Source organism: Apodemus sylvaticus, chromosome 12 (assembly GCF_947179515.1).
Source record: "Apodemus sylvaticus chromosome 12, mApoSyl1.1, whole genome shotgun sequence".
In the NCBI taxonomy this organism is placed as follows: domain Eukaryota; kingdom Metazoa; phylum Chordata; class Mammalia; order Rodentia; family Muridae; genus Apodemus; species Apodemus sylvaticus.
This window is the reverse complement of record NC_067483.1, coordinates 67,784,261-67,799,118: the sequence shown is the minus strand read 5'-3', so window position 1 is coordinate 67,799,118 and position 14,858 is coordinate 67,784,261. Positions and strand designations below refer to the sequence as shown.

At 36.9% G+C, this 14,858-nt stretch overlaps 1 protein-coding gene across 10 annotated transcripts in view; it reads left to right on the top strand.

Annotated features, from left to right (window-relative positions):
- Rabgap1l (RAB GTPase activating protein 1 like) overlaps positions 1 to 14,858 on the top strand; it is a 622,756-nt gene that overhangs the window by 366,599 nt on the left and 241,299 nt on the right. For all 10 annotated transcript variants that reach the window (XM_052199889.1, XM_052199890.1, XM_052199896.1 and 7 more), the window contains one exon: positions 9,691 to 9,804. In XM_052199889.1, the coding sequence (XP_052055849.1) occupies positions 9,691 to 9,804 (114 nt within the window). The remainder of the gene's footprint in view (positions 1 to 9,690; positions 9,805 to 14,858) is intronic.

Genomic DNA, 14,858 nt, shown 5'->3' with positions numbered 1-14,858 from the left:
ACCACCGCTAGGCTGAGTAGGAATTTTCTAATCATGCCTAAGCCTGTGATCTTCAAGCTGTTTTACTAAGCAAAAGCTAACATGTCAATAATAAACTTAAGGTGTGTGTGTGTGTGTGTGTGTGTGTGTGTGTGTGTGTGTTGTGTATAATGGAACTTAAACCTAGGGCCTTGTATATGCTAATTATATGTTCTTCCACTGAGTTACACTCCTGGCCCAAAATCCAAGATTAAAAAAATGCAGAAACAAACCATATTCAATTGCTTTTGTCAGAGATTTAAACCCATTAATTATGTGACTTGTTTCTTATAAAGTAATGGCTTATTTTAAAATGATGTGATAGGACTGGGCAGAAGGCTCAATAGGTAACACAAGTGTTACTTATGCATGAGGACCTGAGTTTTAATCACCAGAACCCATGTAAAGCCAGATACCATAGAATATGTCTGAAATTCCAGTATTCCTATGAGGAGAAGGGGGGCAGAGACAGAAGAATGTCCCAAAGCACATGGCCAGCTGCTCTGCTTTGAATAATGTTGAACAGCAACAAGATCCTGTCTTAAGCAAGTTGGAAAGTAAAGACTGCTACCCAAGGTTGTCCGCTGACCTTCACACTTTTGCCATGGCTCATGTGTGTGAGGCTTCTCATGAGTGTACACATAGATATCACATATGCATCATATGTATATACTTGTGCATATAGCCACATACAGAGAGACTTTATAAAATTATGGAACATTTGAGTGCTTATTTCCTTTTACCTTGTAAATGGGTAAAATTTATTTTTTTTCTGAGGTGAAGGATTGAACTCAGTGCCTCATGCGTGCTATGTAGCTCCTTTTCCATCAAATTATATCCCAGACCTCTCTCTGCTATCTCTTTTTAAAATTACTTCTAGTTTGAAAGCTTAATAAGAAAATTCTAAACAGCCTTTTGACTATTGGAGAAAATTAAAACTGGATAGATAGGAGTTCTTACTTCTGTTTAAAAGATGGAAACATCTTTATTTTTATAATTATTTTCATGTGTCATTTTTAGTATTAGAATTAAAGAACTTTTGTATATATTTTACTCTGGAATTTCATGAGTCATTGCTTATTCTCTTAATAAGGAATATATGCTTACCCTGCCTGCTTTCCTTATTCTAATTTACCAAGTGCCTACTAACATCTGAGGAACCAGGAAAACAAAAGCAAGGACTGATCTCGGGTCCCTTGAAGGTGGCAAACCAGAGGGGTAGTCCAGGCATGGACTCCAGGTAATTAGCTGGCACAGTGGAAGTTCAGAGAACCAAACAGTTAACAGGGTACAAAGTGAAAAGAAGCAGCCATCCTGTGTGTCTCCTCAGAAACTGGAATGTAGACCTGTGGGGGGAACTCATTCCAACTGAAGTTTGAACTCAAGTTTTAAATGCAGAATGGCAACTCTGTCAGACATGCGATTCCTAGAAAACAGTTTTTGCATCTTTGCTGGTGGCTTACATAGATACTTGTTTTAAAATATAGCTTGCTTGCAAGTGCTGTAGAGATTTGGGGCCTGTAAATCTAAGTAGGAACTTGAAAAATGTGCTGGGAAGCAGCTTCTCACGTAATGCTGATAGTCAAAACGGTTGCCATCTGCTTTAGTAAGGATTCAGGAGAGGAAAGTTAGTCATTGATGCTAGAGGTGGTCACGTCTTCCCAGGAAGAGCTTTTAAAAAACCTGGATTCTTTGTGAAATTCATATCATGTACCCCAACCCCCTGATCTCCCCATTTGTCCATATCTACCCTCTATACTTGTAACCTCCCCCCCACCCCCAAAGAAAACAAAAAATAAAAAAATCTCCCTGTAGAACCTGTGGGTGTCACACAGTATACCCATTTGTCCATGCATCTTTATTTGTAAATGTGCATTGGGATGACTCTCTGGTCCTGTTCGAGGCCTCTGGCTTCTGCTACACTATCAATAATCTATGCTCGCTGAGGCTCCTCTCAGATACCCTGTTGTTGCTCTGTGTCATGGAGATCCTGCAGCTTGGGTTGTCTAGTACAGCCCCTTCTTGTACCCTAGAGTGTGTAGATGGGGTGGATGTTGGGGTGTGCCAGTTCAGATCTCTGGATCTGGGTCTGGGTGGTAGCTAGGTTGGTCTGCCCAGCAGCTCACTACTGGGACCAGATCTCTCACACTGCCTGCATGCAGCAAGGAGTGGAGCCAGCTGAACTGTTCAGGTTTTTTTTTTTTAATTGATAAGCAAGGCTAGAATATACTGACTCTGTTTTGATATTCCAGGTGATCTTTTCTGAAAGGGAATTAGCAAGATCATTTTAATAGTTACAAGACCTGCTTTTCAGTTGTTGTGCTTCAGTTAATTAATAAAGTATAGATATTTACTTAAACACATGGTTAATTTTTTATATATACATAATTTCTGAGTGTGTGTGTGTGTGTCCATAGTGCACACCATCAGAGTGTGGTGTACATAGGTACAGTGATGTCAGAAGTAAATACCATGACTCCAGTGATCCCATCCAGGTATGGTAGTATATCAGTATACCACGTTTTTGTGTGCATGTGCAGTTGTGCATGAAGACCAGGGATGTTGAGTTCTTCAGTTACTCTCACCTGGTTTCTTGATCCATGCTCTCTCATGGAACCTAGAGCTGACCAGTAGATCACACCATCTAGCCAATTACTCTCTGAAACCTGCCTTTCTATACTATCAGCCCTAGGGTTGCATAGGCTCCCTGGTTTGTACATGGGCACTAGGGGTCCAAATTCAGGTCCTCATGGTACACAGCACCACTTTACTGGGCCTGTTCCCCAGTACAATGGTTTATTTTGAGTTACCTAAAATAGAAGCAAAAGTAACTTTTAAGTTGAATAATATCTTGTTACAGACATGAAAAGGTAGTGATATCTTTGAACATAGCAAATTTGTGAGATGAACTACAGTGAGGTCTTTAGATTTGTTGATTTTTCTGGGCAGGGTGGGATGCAGTGGTCACCTAAGCACTTGGGACACTAAGGATTCTGAACAGGGGACCAGCTCAAACTTTGTAACAGCTTCCACTTTAATAAGAAAAATGTGGGCTGATTTATGAGTCTAGCCAAATGCAGAGTCAGAGTCCACTCCAAATTACCCTGACCTGACACCAGAAGTATATGTAAGAGGTTACCAAGACCCCATCTGGATTATAATTCACTAGAGGTACCCCCTACACTCAGAGAAAGCTGTACTGGTCACAGAAGTTTTCTCATGTGAAGGATACAGAATGAAGCTAGATAAGAGGCAAGTTAAAGGCAACAGCTAGGAGAAGCACTACTAGAGGCATCCTATCATCTGTTAGAATCATGGGCATTTATCTCCTGACATCAATGTTTAACAACATACATGGACTATTATTTTCTCAGAAGGCCAACCTGAATGCTGATCTGAGTGTTTATTGGGATTCAGTCACATGCAGCCAGGATGACCGTACTTTAGACTCTACTTTGATCTATAACTGCAAGCCTTCATTCTTCTGTGGTATTGTGTGAGCTTAATGGTCACTTCTAAATATCCAAAGACAAAGGCCAGTTCTCTTTATTTTTTCACCATCTATCTGCATTTTTCAAATATTAAAAAGCACCCAAGGTCAGACTGAAGTACTGGATAATAAAATTGTGGCTAATTAGATAAAGTCACACGAAATAGTTTTTATTGCAGATCACCTTTTCATATTCTGTATCTACTCAGTCTTTTATGAATTCCTTTCTTAGCCCTGGAGTGACATCACCTGAGCATGCCCAGTAGAACCGCTGCACAGACATGCTCACTGTCAGTGTCACAGACCTTCAGTCTTGATCCCATCTAGCTTTCTTCCATGCCTGTTACCACCTGCCTGTATCTTCTGAGAAAGACCCCTGTGCCGCTTGAACCCTTTGGAAACCACTCTTTCCATTGAACTTGTACAGTTAACATCGCCAATATGAGCTGTCTTTATCATGTCTTTCCTTCTATCGTAGTTTGTTCCTGCTCATTGTTATGATTTTAAACTTCCTGCTGTTGAGACACCATACAGACCCTTTGATTCCCTCAGGTGCTATTGAAATGCTTTCTTGCTCATTAACACATTAAATCTAATTAAATAAAATTGTAAATAGTAGGTTTTTATAAGTACATGTGTACCTATACATTATTAGGAGTATGTGTAATTAGGAGTATATTATTTGAATATATAAATGGAAGCATTTGTAAAAATCATCTAGATTATATTTTAGAAGTTTTTGAGGTAATGTTAATCAAGAAAAGTGGATTTTTTTGGTCTGTTGAAGGCATTTTGCAAACAAAATGGTCACAGAATGCTTTAAAACATTAAGCTATGTCATCCCGTCCCACCTGTTTTCCCTGATGTTAATGTTCATTCTCTAAAGATTTGTCTTTTTGCTCACAGAAACAAAGACACTAAGTATTAGCTCTCTTCACTCTTTCCATATTATTTCTTCATAATACTTTGCACCAACCAGTCACTGTTGCATATTTGTTTACTGCCTTGATCTCTTCTTTGAAAATATATTCTTTATAGGGGTGGAGACAGTCTTGCTATCAGCTCTGTGCTCTCTATCTAGAGTGAGTCTGAATCTTAATAAGTACTTATGCTGAATGCACAAATGATTTCAAACCTAATAGAAAATTAAAAGTTTATTGTATATACATTTGACTTTTTGTTACTCAGGTTAATGTATAACTGAGGTTGAAAAGTTTCAATAAGAAGCTTCTAGAATGATTGGAGAAGTGATAGAATGCTTTCAAAAAGTTTTGAAAATTATGCAGCAGCCTATAAAAACAGGTGCATGGATGGTTATAACTCTGTAAAGCAATGCTTTATTTAAATATCACATATTTATCAAATATTATCCTTATCAGAGAGTAAATCTTAGATTAGCAAAAAGCAAAATAATGTTTTATTCTTTACATGGTATATGTAGAGCTATTTCTTAAAATTTTATTATTTCTAGAGTTTAAAGGAAGAATTTGCTAAATCATAATTCATCAATATAACAAATAATAAAAAGCTAAAGATATGTTTAAAATATAAGATCACGAAGCTCAGCTTTTTTCTTCAGTCGAAAAGTATATTTCCTGCTGTTAGAGGCTCAGGATTACCTTATTTCTCATTTGAATCTTGAATTTGGAAGAGTGAACCCACAGCAGCCCAGGGAATGAGTGCAGAGCTGAGTATAGCTGTAGCATATTTAGTATATTTGTATCTAGAGTCTCAGAGTAGTCTCAGATATAAGAACTACACCTAGTTCTCATAGTTGCCACATACCCCCAAGAGATTTTTTTAATTTGTTGGTATAGTGTGTGTGTGTGTGTGTGTGTGTGTGTTTGTCTGTCTGTACACACACATACACCCCATGTCATTCTTTCACTCAGAGACAGTAGAAAGCATGTATGTGTTGTTTGTGGCATACAACTTATTCATAATATGATTGTTTAATTTTACCTTTTGTCTTTATATACCTGACTTATGTTTAGACACCTCTTTATATTCAAGACAAAAAATTGGCCATGTTTCAGCATTTTTCCTACTGCTTGTTGCTCATGATTTTAGCAATACATTTGAAAGTAGAATATTCTTTAACCTTTCTCATGTCATCCTTGGATTTTATGGTCAAACGTCAAGGCCGATAAATGATACCCACCACTACAAACCCATCTGCTTTCAGGGACGTGCAAGCAGACTAGTTTGTGGTGTTTACCATGCAACATAGAACTGAAGGAAGATCCCTGAAGAATAGAAGACACATTGTAAGGTCAAAACTTTTTTAGGTCTGAATCATTTATCTTCCTACTGGTTGTGGCTAGTGATGGTTCACACTGGCGCTTTTAATAGCTCTGACAGATTGGAATGATGCTTATAAAGCTGGATTGATTTTGTGGTAGATAGGAAGTGACAGCACAACTTATGCTTTAGGGGTGACAATAGGAACTAATAAGAAAAGATACTGTCATAGTGCTAGGAATGCGGAAACCCAAGGTGTAGACAGGTGTTTTGTACATGTGACAAGGCCATGTGTCGGAACAGTTGTCCTCACTATAATGCCTTTTAGTTCTTGGCAGCTCCAAAATGTAAAAAAATAATGGTATGTGGTTCTTCCAAGCCTGTCTTCCTAATGCTTCTTGATGTTTGAGAGCTGTATTCACGTTTTTGTCTATAAGAAACAAGTGAGTGATGATTTTTTTCTGGTAGGAATTATGAGAATTACAAGCATGCCAGGTAAGTAGGCAGCTATAGATAAATGTCTCATGCAACATTCCTGGTAGGAAACTTGAATTGAATACGATTTCAAATTAAGCAATCTCTTAATTATACCCTGTTGGATTAGTTTTAAAATGGTATTGAACCATAGATTTTATCTATAAGAAATTGTTTCCCCTTTAAAGCTAGGTCTAGTCTTAGTCTTAAAAATTTGGAAAAAAGAAAAAATTTGAAAGGCACCATATAAACATACAGTGATGGTACATGTGTAAGCAGTTCCTAGGGAAGGTGAGTCTACTGATTTTCTCCCAGAAATATCCTGCAAAATCCAAAGAGATATTCTGTGAGCCACTAGGCACATGTTTGTCCCTGAGGCTGTCCACCCAAGGCAGTTAGTTTATTCATCATCTTTTCAAATAGGTTGTAAATAAAATCTGTCACTTTATGGGAAGAGAAACCCTTCATCAATAAAAACTGGGAGGTAAAAGTTTCGGTGTGTGTGTGGTTATCAGGTTTTCATAAGCAGGATCGCACCTGCTAACCCCTGCTTCACTGCTAGCTAGAGGGTCCTTAGCGCTGTGTTGTAACTTCCTGTGCTTCTAGATCATCACTGTGTTAGAAAATCCATTTCCTTGTCAAGTGTGGATCTTGATGTACCCATTCCTTTTACTCAAACTATTTACAAAATTAGAGCTTCATGTTATTCAGCGTCCATATTCTGTTCCTGCAAGCCATCAGAATGTCCTGTGGACTGCCTTGTCAGATGTGTGGCAGCAAATTTGGAACCTGTCATTTTGTTCTCTTTCTTTCTCTGTGTGATATAAGATCTAATTACCACCCAGCATGAAGTCGCAGCTGAAGTGAACGAGGCAGCAGGAGCAGGTCCTGACTTACAGCCTGATCAGCTGTCTGCTCCTGTTGCACTTGTCAGCCACAAGAGGAACCAGCATCATTAAAGCAGCTCCCATTTAAAACATTTTCTCCTTCCTGATATGAGGCAGAAAGAGGATTTGTTCGATCTTTGAAGAAGCAAGATATTAAACAATACGTTTAATGGGCAATTAGCAGTCTTTGATGCTTCTCTGAGTTGTACAAAGTATTTTCATCAGTAAAATTCCTCAAAATATTCATCCTTTTTTCCTGACATTTAAATAGAGATAACACAAATATTTCTAGGATTAAAATTAGATCAAGGTAATCATTTTAATAAGGTTCAGAATTTTACACAATTTTCAGGTTTCATTTTCTCACCATCTATAAAAACACTTCTTAAATTTATGTTTAAAATATAAACTACCATATTAAAGCTTGTGGGATTCTTATTTTTAGAATAAATGAGTTTTGTAATTAGCCTAGTATGTGTTTGTGTATGTATGTGGGGGCATAATATTCTTTATTTTTTTTAATTTTTTTAATATTTTTATTTTCTATATTCTTTGTTTACATTTCAAATGATTTCCCCTTTCCCGGATCCCCCCTCCCCATATGTCCCATAAATATTCTTTAAAGGACTGTGATCAAAAGTTCATTTACCATGTTGTCCATGATTTAAAAATAGAAAGTGTTATTTAGCTGATATCAAGAAATATGTGCTTTGTTGTTATTTGAAGTATACATTATGCCACTGTAGAAGGAGAATGTCTATATCAAACTTGAATGTACAGCTAGGCATGGTACATGCTTATAAGCCTAGCACTGGGGCGATGGAGGAAAGGAATCAAGTCCAATGCTAGCCTTGACTACATGAAAGCCTGTTTTGAAATTAACCCAAAAGACAAACCAGCTATCAAACCAAACCTAAAAATGAGTATATTCTTTGACCTAGCTGTTGAACTTTTAGAAATTTGTTCTTGAAAACACACACACAAACATACACACACACACACACTCACACACACACACACACGCCTGAAAAAATGACTCATAGTTTTAAAAAGTGGCTTTTTTAGAGGATCTGCGTTCAATTCCCAATATTCATGTCTTATGGCTCATAACTGATTGTAACTCCAGTTCAGGGGTTCCTCTGCCTTTTACTGCCCTCTGCAGATACCCTCGTATACATGACATAACTTCACAGAAACACACATATAAACATGAATAAAACATTAGACACCGTTATAACAACAAAAGTAGAAATGTACAAAAGTATTTTTATTAAAAGGAAAAATAGAAAAATATGAATAGGGTTAATATTTTTAAATTATTATAGTATACCTGAAAGCAGACATATTTCTTTCTTTTTAAATACTAAATCTAAGAGAGCAGTGTATAGTTACGTCTTGATAAGGATCAGTCTGTAACTGATCTTAGTAAGTGAAAGAAACATGCAATTTCTCTCTGGAAATGTATGTACACAAGTTTCTCCTCTCCCTGTATTCTCATGCACACACATATACACACATACACACACATACACCCAGCCTTTAGATGGACATGTGAAAGAACGTAATCGGCGGAGGTGCCAATCTAAGGGAAAGTGTTAGAAGGAGAGAGTTTTTATTATATAATTATTTGGGCACATTGTGTGTGTGTGTGTGTGTGTGTGTGTGTGTGTGTGTGTGTCTGTATGTGTATGTGTCTGTGTGTGTGTGTGTGTGTATCTGTGAGTGTATGTATGTGTATATGTCTGTATATGAGTGTGTGTGTATATCTGTGTATGTATGTCTGTGTGTGTATGTCTGTATGTGTATATGTCTGTGAGTGTATGTCTGTGTGTGTATATGCAATCACATGGAGTTTAGAAGGATTGCAGTAGTGGGTTCTCTCCTACCAACATATGGGTCCTGGGGGTCAAACTCAGATTATCAGATTTGGTTGCAAGTGCCTTTATTTGCTGAGCCATCTTTATGTCTCTCCCTAATGACACTTGCTTTCTTTCTTTTCAGTTCATTTCCTTTCATTTCCTTTTTTCCTTTTTTCCTTTCCTTTCCTTTTTCCTTTCCTTTCCTTTCCTTTCCTTTCCTTTCCTTTCCTTTCCTTTCCTTTCCTTTTTCCTTTCCTTTTTCCTTTCCTTTCCTTTCCTTTCCTTTCCTTTCCTTTCCTTTCCTTTCCTTTCCTTTCCTTTCCTTTCCTTTCCTTTCCTTTCCTTTCCTTTCCTTTCCCTTCCTTCCTTTCTTTCCCTTTCTTTCTTTCTTTCTTTCTTTCTTTCTTTCTTTCTTTCTTTCTTTCTTTCTTTCTTTCTTTCTTTCTTTCTTTCTTTCTTTCTTTCTTTCTTTCTTTCTTTCTTTCTTCCTTCTTTCTTTCTTTCTTTCCTTCCTTCCTTCTTTCTTTCTTTCTTTCTTTCTTTCTTTCCTTCTTTCTTTCTTTTACCCTTTTGTTCTTTCATTCTTTCTTTTTCTTTTTTTAGAAAGGCTAGTTTGTTAGGTATACTTTGTATGCCCTTTGCATTTTTATATATGTGTGTTATTTTACGTAATTGAAAAGAAAGTTGTACATGAATAATCAGCTGGGGTTTTTTCTTTTAGGATTCTGCACAGGAGAGTGTTATTACTCGAGATATTCATCGTACATTTCCTGCACATGATTACTTCAAAGACACTGGAGGAGATGGTCAGGAATCTCTTTACAAAATCTGCAAGGTAGAGCTCTGCCCTCACTTTTTCTAATTTATTGTCAGGGCTGTTTTTTAGGGACCTATCATTAGATTGTTATATTTTGTTTCTATCTCCATACTTTTATGTGCACTGTATTATCTGTTTACACATACTCCACCAGATACATACTAATGCTTTGTTCTTGATAAGTTACTTTTTTGTATAATCTGTACATAGAGTCATTTTACTTCATCTTTACAAATCCTTCTTTTTCTTGTCTTATTTAACTTTACACCAACTCTAATTTAGTGGTGTAATGAAATAGTTATGGTACAAATCCTTGTATTGCTTTTTACTTTATAAGAAAATGATTTACCACTTAGACTAGTTTATCTTAGACTCGAGCCACAGAGTTAAAGACCTTTTACAACACAGCATTTACCACATATTAACATTATAGGACTTTCACATTTGCGTGGTGTTCGCATACATGTTACCTCATTTCTTTTCGATAATCCTTCCTCAGATAAAATTTTCTACAGATAAAATACGTCCAGTTTTACATTGAGCCAGCACTACTAGGAATGTATTAATTATTGTAAACTTAGAACCCAACTCCAGGCTCAAGGATATCATAGTCTGATCTTGTCGTTGAGACATTTTCTGTGGCTCTAGTGCACCAGGAACTGGTTTGGATCTTCACAGTAGAGGAGACTGCTAAACATTTATTGTCAGGTTTTAGTGGGCCTGTCAATTCCAGTTTCACCTTTTACATCTTTTTTTCAAGAAAGAAATTGAAATGGCTCAAAGCTTTGTCTGTTGTCATAAGTTTGTTTGGGCAGAGTTGTGATGTGAGTTTAATAGAACTTAGAGATTTCTGCAAATAAAAATGTTTCTTCCTACCCCTGTCTTTTCTATTCAATATCATATTTTCAGAATGTCCTTGAAGAGATACTGACTGTGCCTTTGAAACACATAGCTATTTTCTAATTACATACAATATAAACAAGCTTTAGGTTTGAGACAGCTTGGTATGGTTTAAGCCCTGGACATCAGGAGTTGTGGGTCAGGTTTTGATTCTCCCAAAAAGTAATAATGATATGTCTCAGACTGAGAAAGAATGGGATAAAAACTTCAGAAAAACTTTTTTAGGGGTTAACTCCTCAATAGAGATGTAGCCTCCCAGTTTTCCTAATTCTAATTTACTGTGATTCTAAAAGCTCTTTAAATTTTATTCTTTTAAATTATGGCAGATAAGTGCAGAATTTAAGTTATGCACTCTGTCAATTACTAGCTCTCAGCATCAAAGGTACACTCCAGGATGAGGACTTTCCCTGACTTTCTGTGTGGTGTGTGTTTGTAGCACCACATGAAGTTTATGTAGATTGACTTTTAGATATATGTCTCTTTATAAGACCTAAGATCATCAGCCCATCGTAATAATCAGTTAAAACATTACTCACAACAGTATAGATTGAAGTGACTTTGGACATTCAACTTAATTTGTACATACTGCTTTTTCTAATATTTTGATTAACACTAGTGCTTTCTGAAAAAGGAGCTACTGCTGGGAATTTAATGAAAGAACTTGAATGTATTACAGAGAGATCAATACTCTTGCTCATGTGGGTTAATAATTTGGTATTATAATGTATTGTGGAAAAACAAAAATAAATATAAGCTCTATTATATTAAGTACTTCACATCAAAACACTATTGGATTTATTTTAAAAGCTAGAGCATTTAAAGTATTGGTTTTGACATTAACAAAACATATAGTTTTGAGTGCAAACAATACCAATTTTTCAGTAAGATATATTATTAACATTGTTTTCTAGACTTGGAGAAGTTGTTTGTGGTTGAGAATGAATTGCTTTTTACTGAGTTAATTATATTTTTAATAGAACTTTTTAACTATTTTACTACTTTTAATTAAGTTCTCTCCTTTACGGTGCCTGAATAAACCTTAATTCAAATGAAAGCATTTATCAAATAGGTGATAATCTACTTTGTGTAGCTTCATGTTTTAAGGTTTTCATTTATGTGACCAAGTTCCTAGCAGAACAAAGGGAGAGAATATTCATTTTTTTATCAGAGTTTTCAGTGTCTGGTCAGCTGATTCCATTTCTGTGAGCCTGAGATGAGGCAGCACACAGTGGCCAAGAGGACAGCCCCTGCTTTATTTCAGACTGGATAGAAAGAATATAGGCAGCAAGTGGGCAGAGCAGAGGAGGGAGGACATGTTTCTGGTGATCCCCTCCTTTTATAGTGCTGTGCATCCTAAGGTTCACATGAGAAGTGCTGAACATGGAAGCCTGTAGGGAACACTTCATACACAAACTACAGTACCACACTTGCCCAAGCAACCCCTAAGAGTCTTTAACCAACCAGATTCAAAGACTTGAGAACCCTTTGGTTTGGAGGGAAGTGCTCTTGGATCAAAGTGGACCATAGAATTTAATTCAGAATGTATTACTGTAATTGTGTTCATAGCTTGTACCCAAGCCAGATTCAACCACACATCATCAACAAGTCAATAGTCAATTAGTAGTGGCAAGCAGATAAAGGAAAATTATTCTTGAGACTATACTGGGAAAGGAACAAACTAGCAAACCTCCCAAATCTATCTTGATGGAAAGTAGTCTTGAAGTGAAATTGAAATTTAAGTAGAGAAATAAAGGTATGAAGGATATGACCATCTAACCAGTCCTGGTTAAGGTGTAGGCCTGCTCCTCACTGACCAGATATCCTTGTTTGGGCTTTAGTTTCATCATATAAAGTGGTCTGACAGGTTTTAGTACTGTGTGAAGTCTCTTTCCAGGAGATAAGTTCCTCCATCTGGGTGGTTCCTTTTCCTTTTCCCAATAAGTTATTCCTAAGAAAATTCTCTTATTGGGATTTGGGACGGGCGTTGTTTCAGTAGTCTGATTCAGAGATTCAAGTGTCCCTTGAAAGTATCTGTGTTTCTGCCAGGCCAGTTACAAGTAGTGCCTTGAAGGATTCAGGAACCCCTTGGAGAATTAAGCAGCCTTTTAAATTCTGTGCAGATTATCTCTCTTCCTCTTGAGCTCAGGTAAGTATCTTCTCGAATTAGGATATTATTTCTGAGGTGAATCTAAATATTGTCTACTGAGGACCCCTGGGGCTACCTGCTTTGCCAGCACATCTTTAAAAAGCACTTTATTAAGTGTTTTGAGTAGACCCTGAGGAACAGAGGTGTATTTTCAAAGTAAATTGACTTCCCTAAGGAAAATAAGTTCTTTCAAGCCTTCTTAATGTTGAGCAACACAAGCCTAACAGTAGAAACTCATGAAGCATTGTGGTTTAGAAAGCACTTCTGAAATCTTCTTATTTAACATCTATTGTTATCCATAGGGAAATAGAGTTTCCATAATTTCACAAATGATAATCAGAAAAGTTAAATGAATCCTAAAAGTATATAGCCACTACATGGTCAAGATTAACATTAATTCAGTTTAAAATTTTGTAGTATTACTTTGATTATATATGTTTAATGAAAAATGCTTAAGAAAAAAACTTCATATGTTAGGGACTATGTCAGGCCCATTTATAAATATCATGTTATGCATGCCATCCAGATACTAGGTTAACTTTCTCAGGAAGGCTGTGTATTGGCCCTTATGATAGGAAGGACATCAACTATCTAGCTATCCTAGCTGATCCCAGAAGCTATGCTCTTTATAACCTGAAAGTTTTCTTAGTATTGCAAGTGAATCATAGCGTAAACGTCATAAATGAAAGATGGAAGACTGTAAAATAATACTCCAATGCAAATAAAAAGATGGATGTATACAAATTTCTTTTGAGATCTAACAAGGAAAAGGTCAACTTAGTGAGGTTGGAGTTGTGGAGAGAGAACGAGTGATTTGCAGTGCTCTTGAGAGTGCCCGATGACATTTAAGACTTTTTCCAAGTACATGGTTCTAGAAAAGCTTTTCTTGAAATAGCTGTCTAGTCTTTCAACTGAATTGCCTGTTGAACCCTCACATTGCTACTGTAGTACAGAAAATGCAGGCTTATGAGGATGATTTCAAAGGGGTGGGGCTCTGAAAGTACAATAGAGGAAAAGGTTGGTTATGCTTTAGAAGACAGTGTTGCTGTTTGTTGAGCGAAGTAAGATTTTTTTCCCTAAAAGTCCTGCAAAGATAAAGTGCATTCATGCTTCCTGTTCAGTTTATTATTTTTCTCTCAATTCAGAACTCTTCCTGTGCTAGGCTGAAATAGTGTAAATGTCCTGGACAGCAAATTTAGAGTGAATTCTGTATGGTACAGAAACACAGGGTTTGTGTCCTGCTTACTAATTGTACACAGTTGCCAATATCTTTATAACTCTGCAGCCTCCTCCTTACTCAGACCTCTTCCTGCCTTCTCTCTTAGGAAGAATGAGTCTGAGTTGCTCTCCTCCTCCACCTCCTCCCCATCTGTCTGCATCTGAGTAGCCCATCTCTTCTGCGAAAGTTGTCCTACCCACTCCACAGTGATATACAGATTAACCCAAAGCTGGCAATCTTAGGTGTTACATGAACACTCAAGCTAGTGAAGCTATATTGCCTTAGGGATTTTATTGTGATATTTCATGTTCTTTTCTTAGTTTTTTAAGAAAAATAGTTTCTTGAATATATTGAAAGAGGGTAACTGGATGAGCAGTAACCACATCCTATCATTTCTTTCATATAAAAGACAAGAAGTTGCTCTGTGAAATGATGCTACTATGCCCATGTATGTCACTGTAGTGTTCATGTTGTCATCTCTACATACTCCAAAACATCATGCCATAAAACTCAAATAATTCTAGTGTGTGAATGCATCTGCATATGTGTGTTCATGTATATAGAAGTACACATGTATATGTGGATACTTACATGTATAGGTGTGTATACACATCTGTGCACATGCCTGTGAAGACCTGAGAACACCCTCTAATGTCATACTCAGGAAAGCTATCCACATCTTTCTTTGGGGGGGTATATTCTTTATTAACACTTCAAATATTGTCCCCTTTCCTGGTTCCTCCCTCCCCCGAAAATCCCGTAAGCCATCTCCTCTTCCCCAATCAACCCACTCCCCCTTCCCTGTCC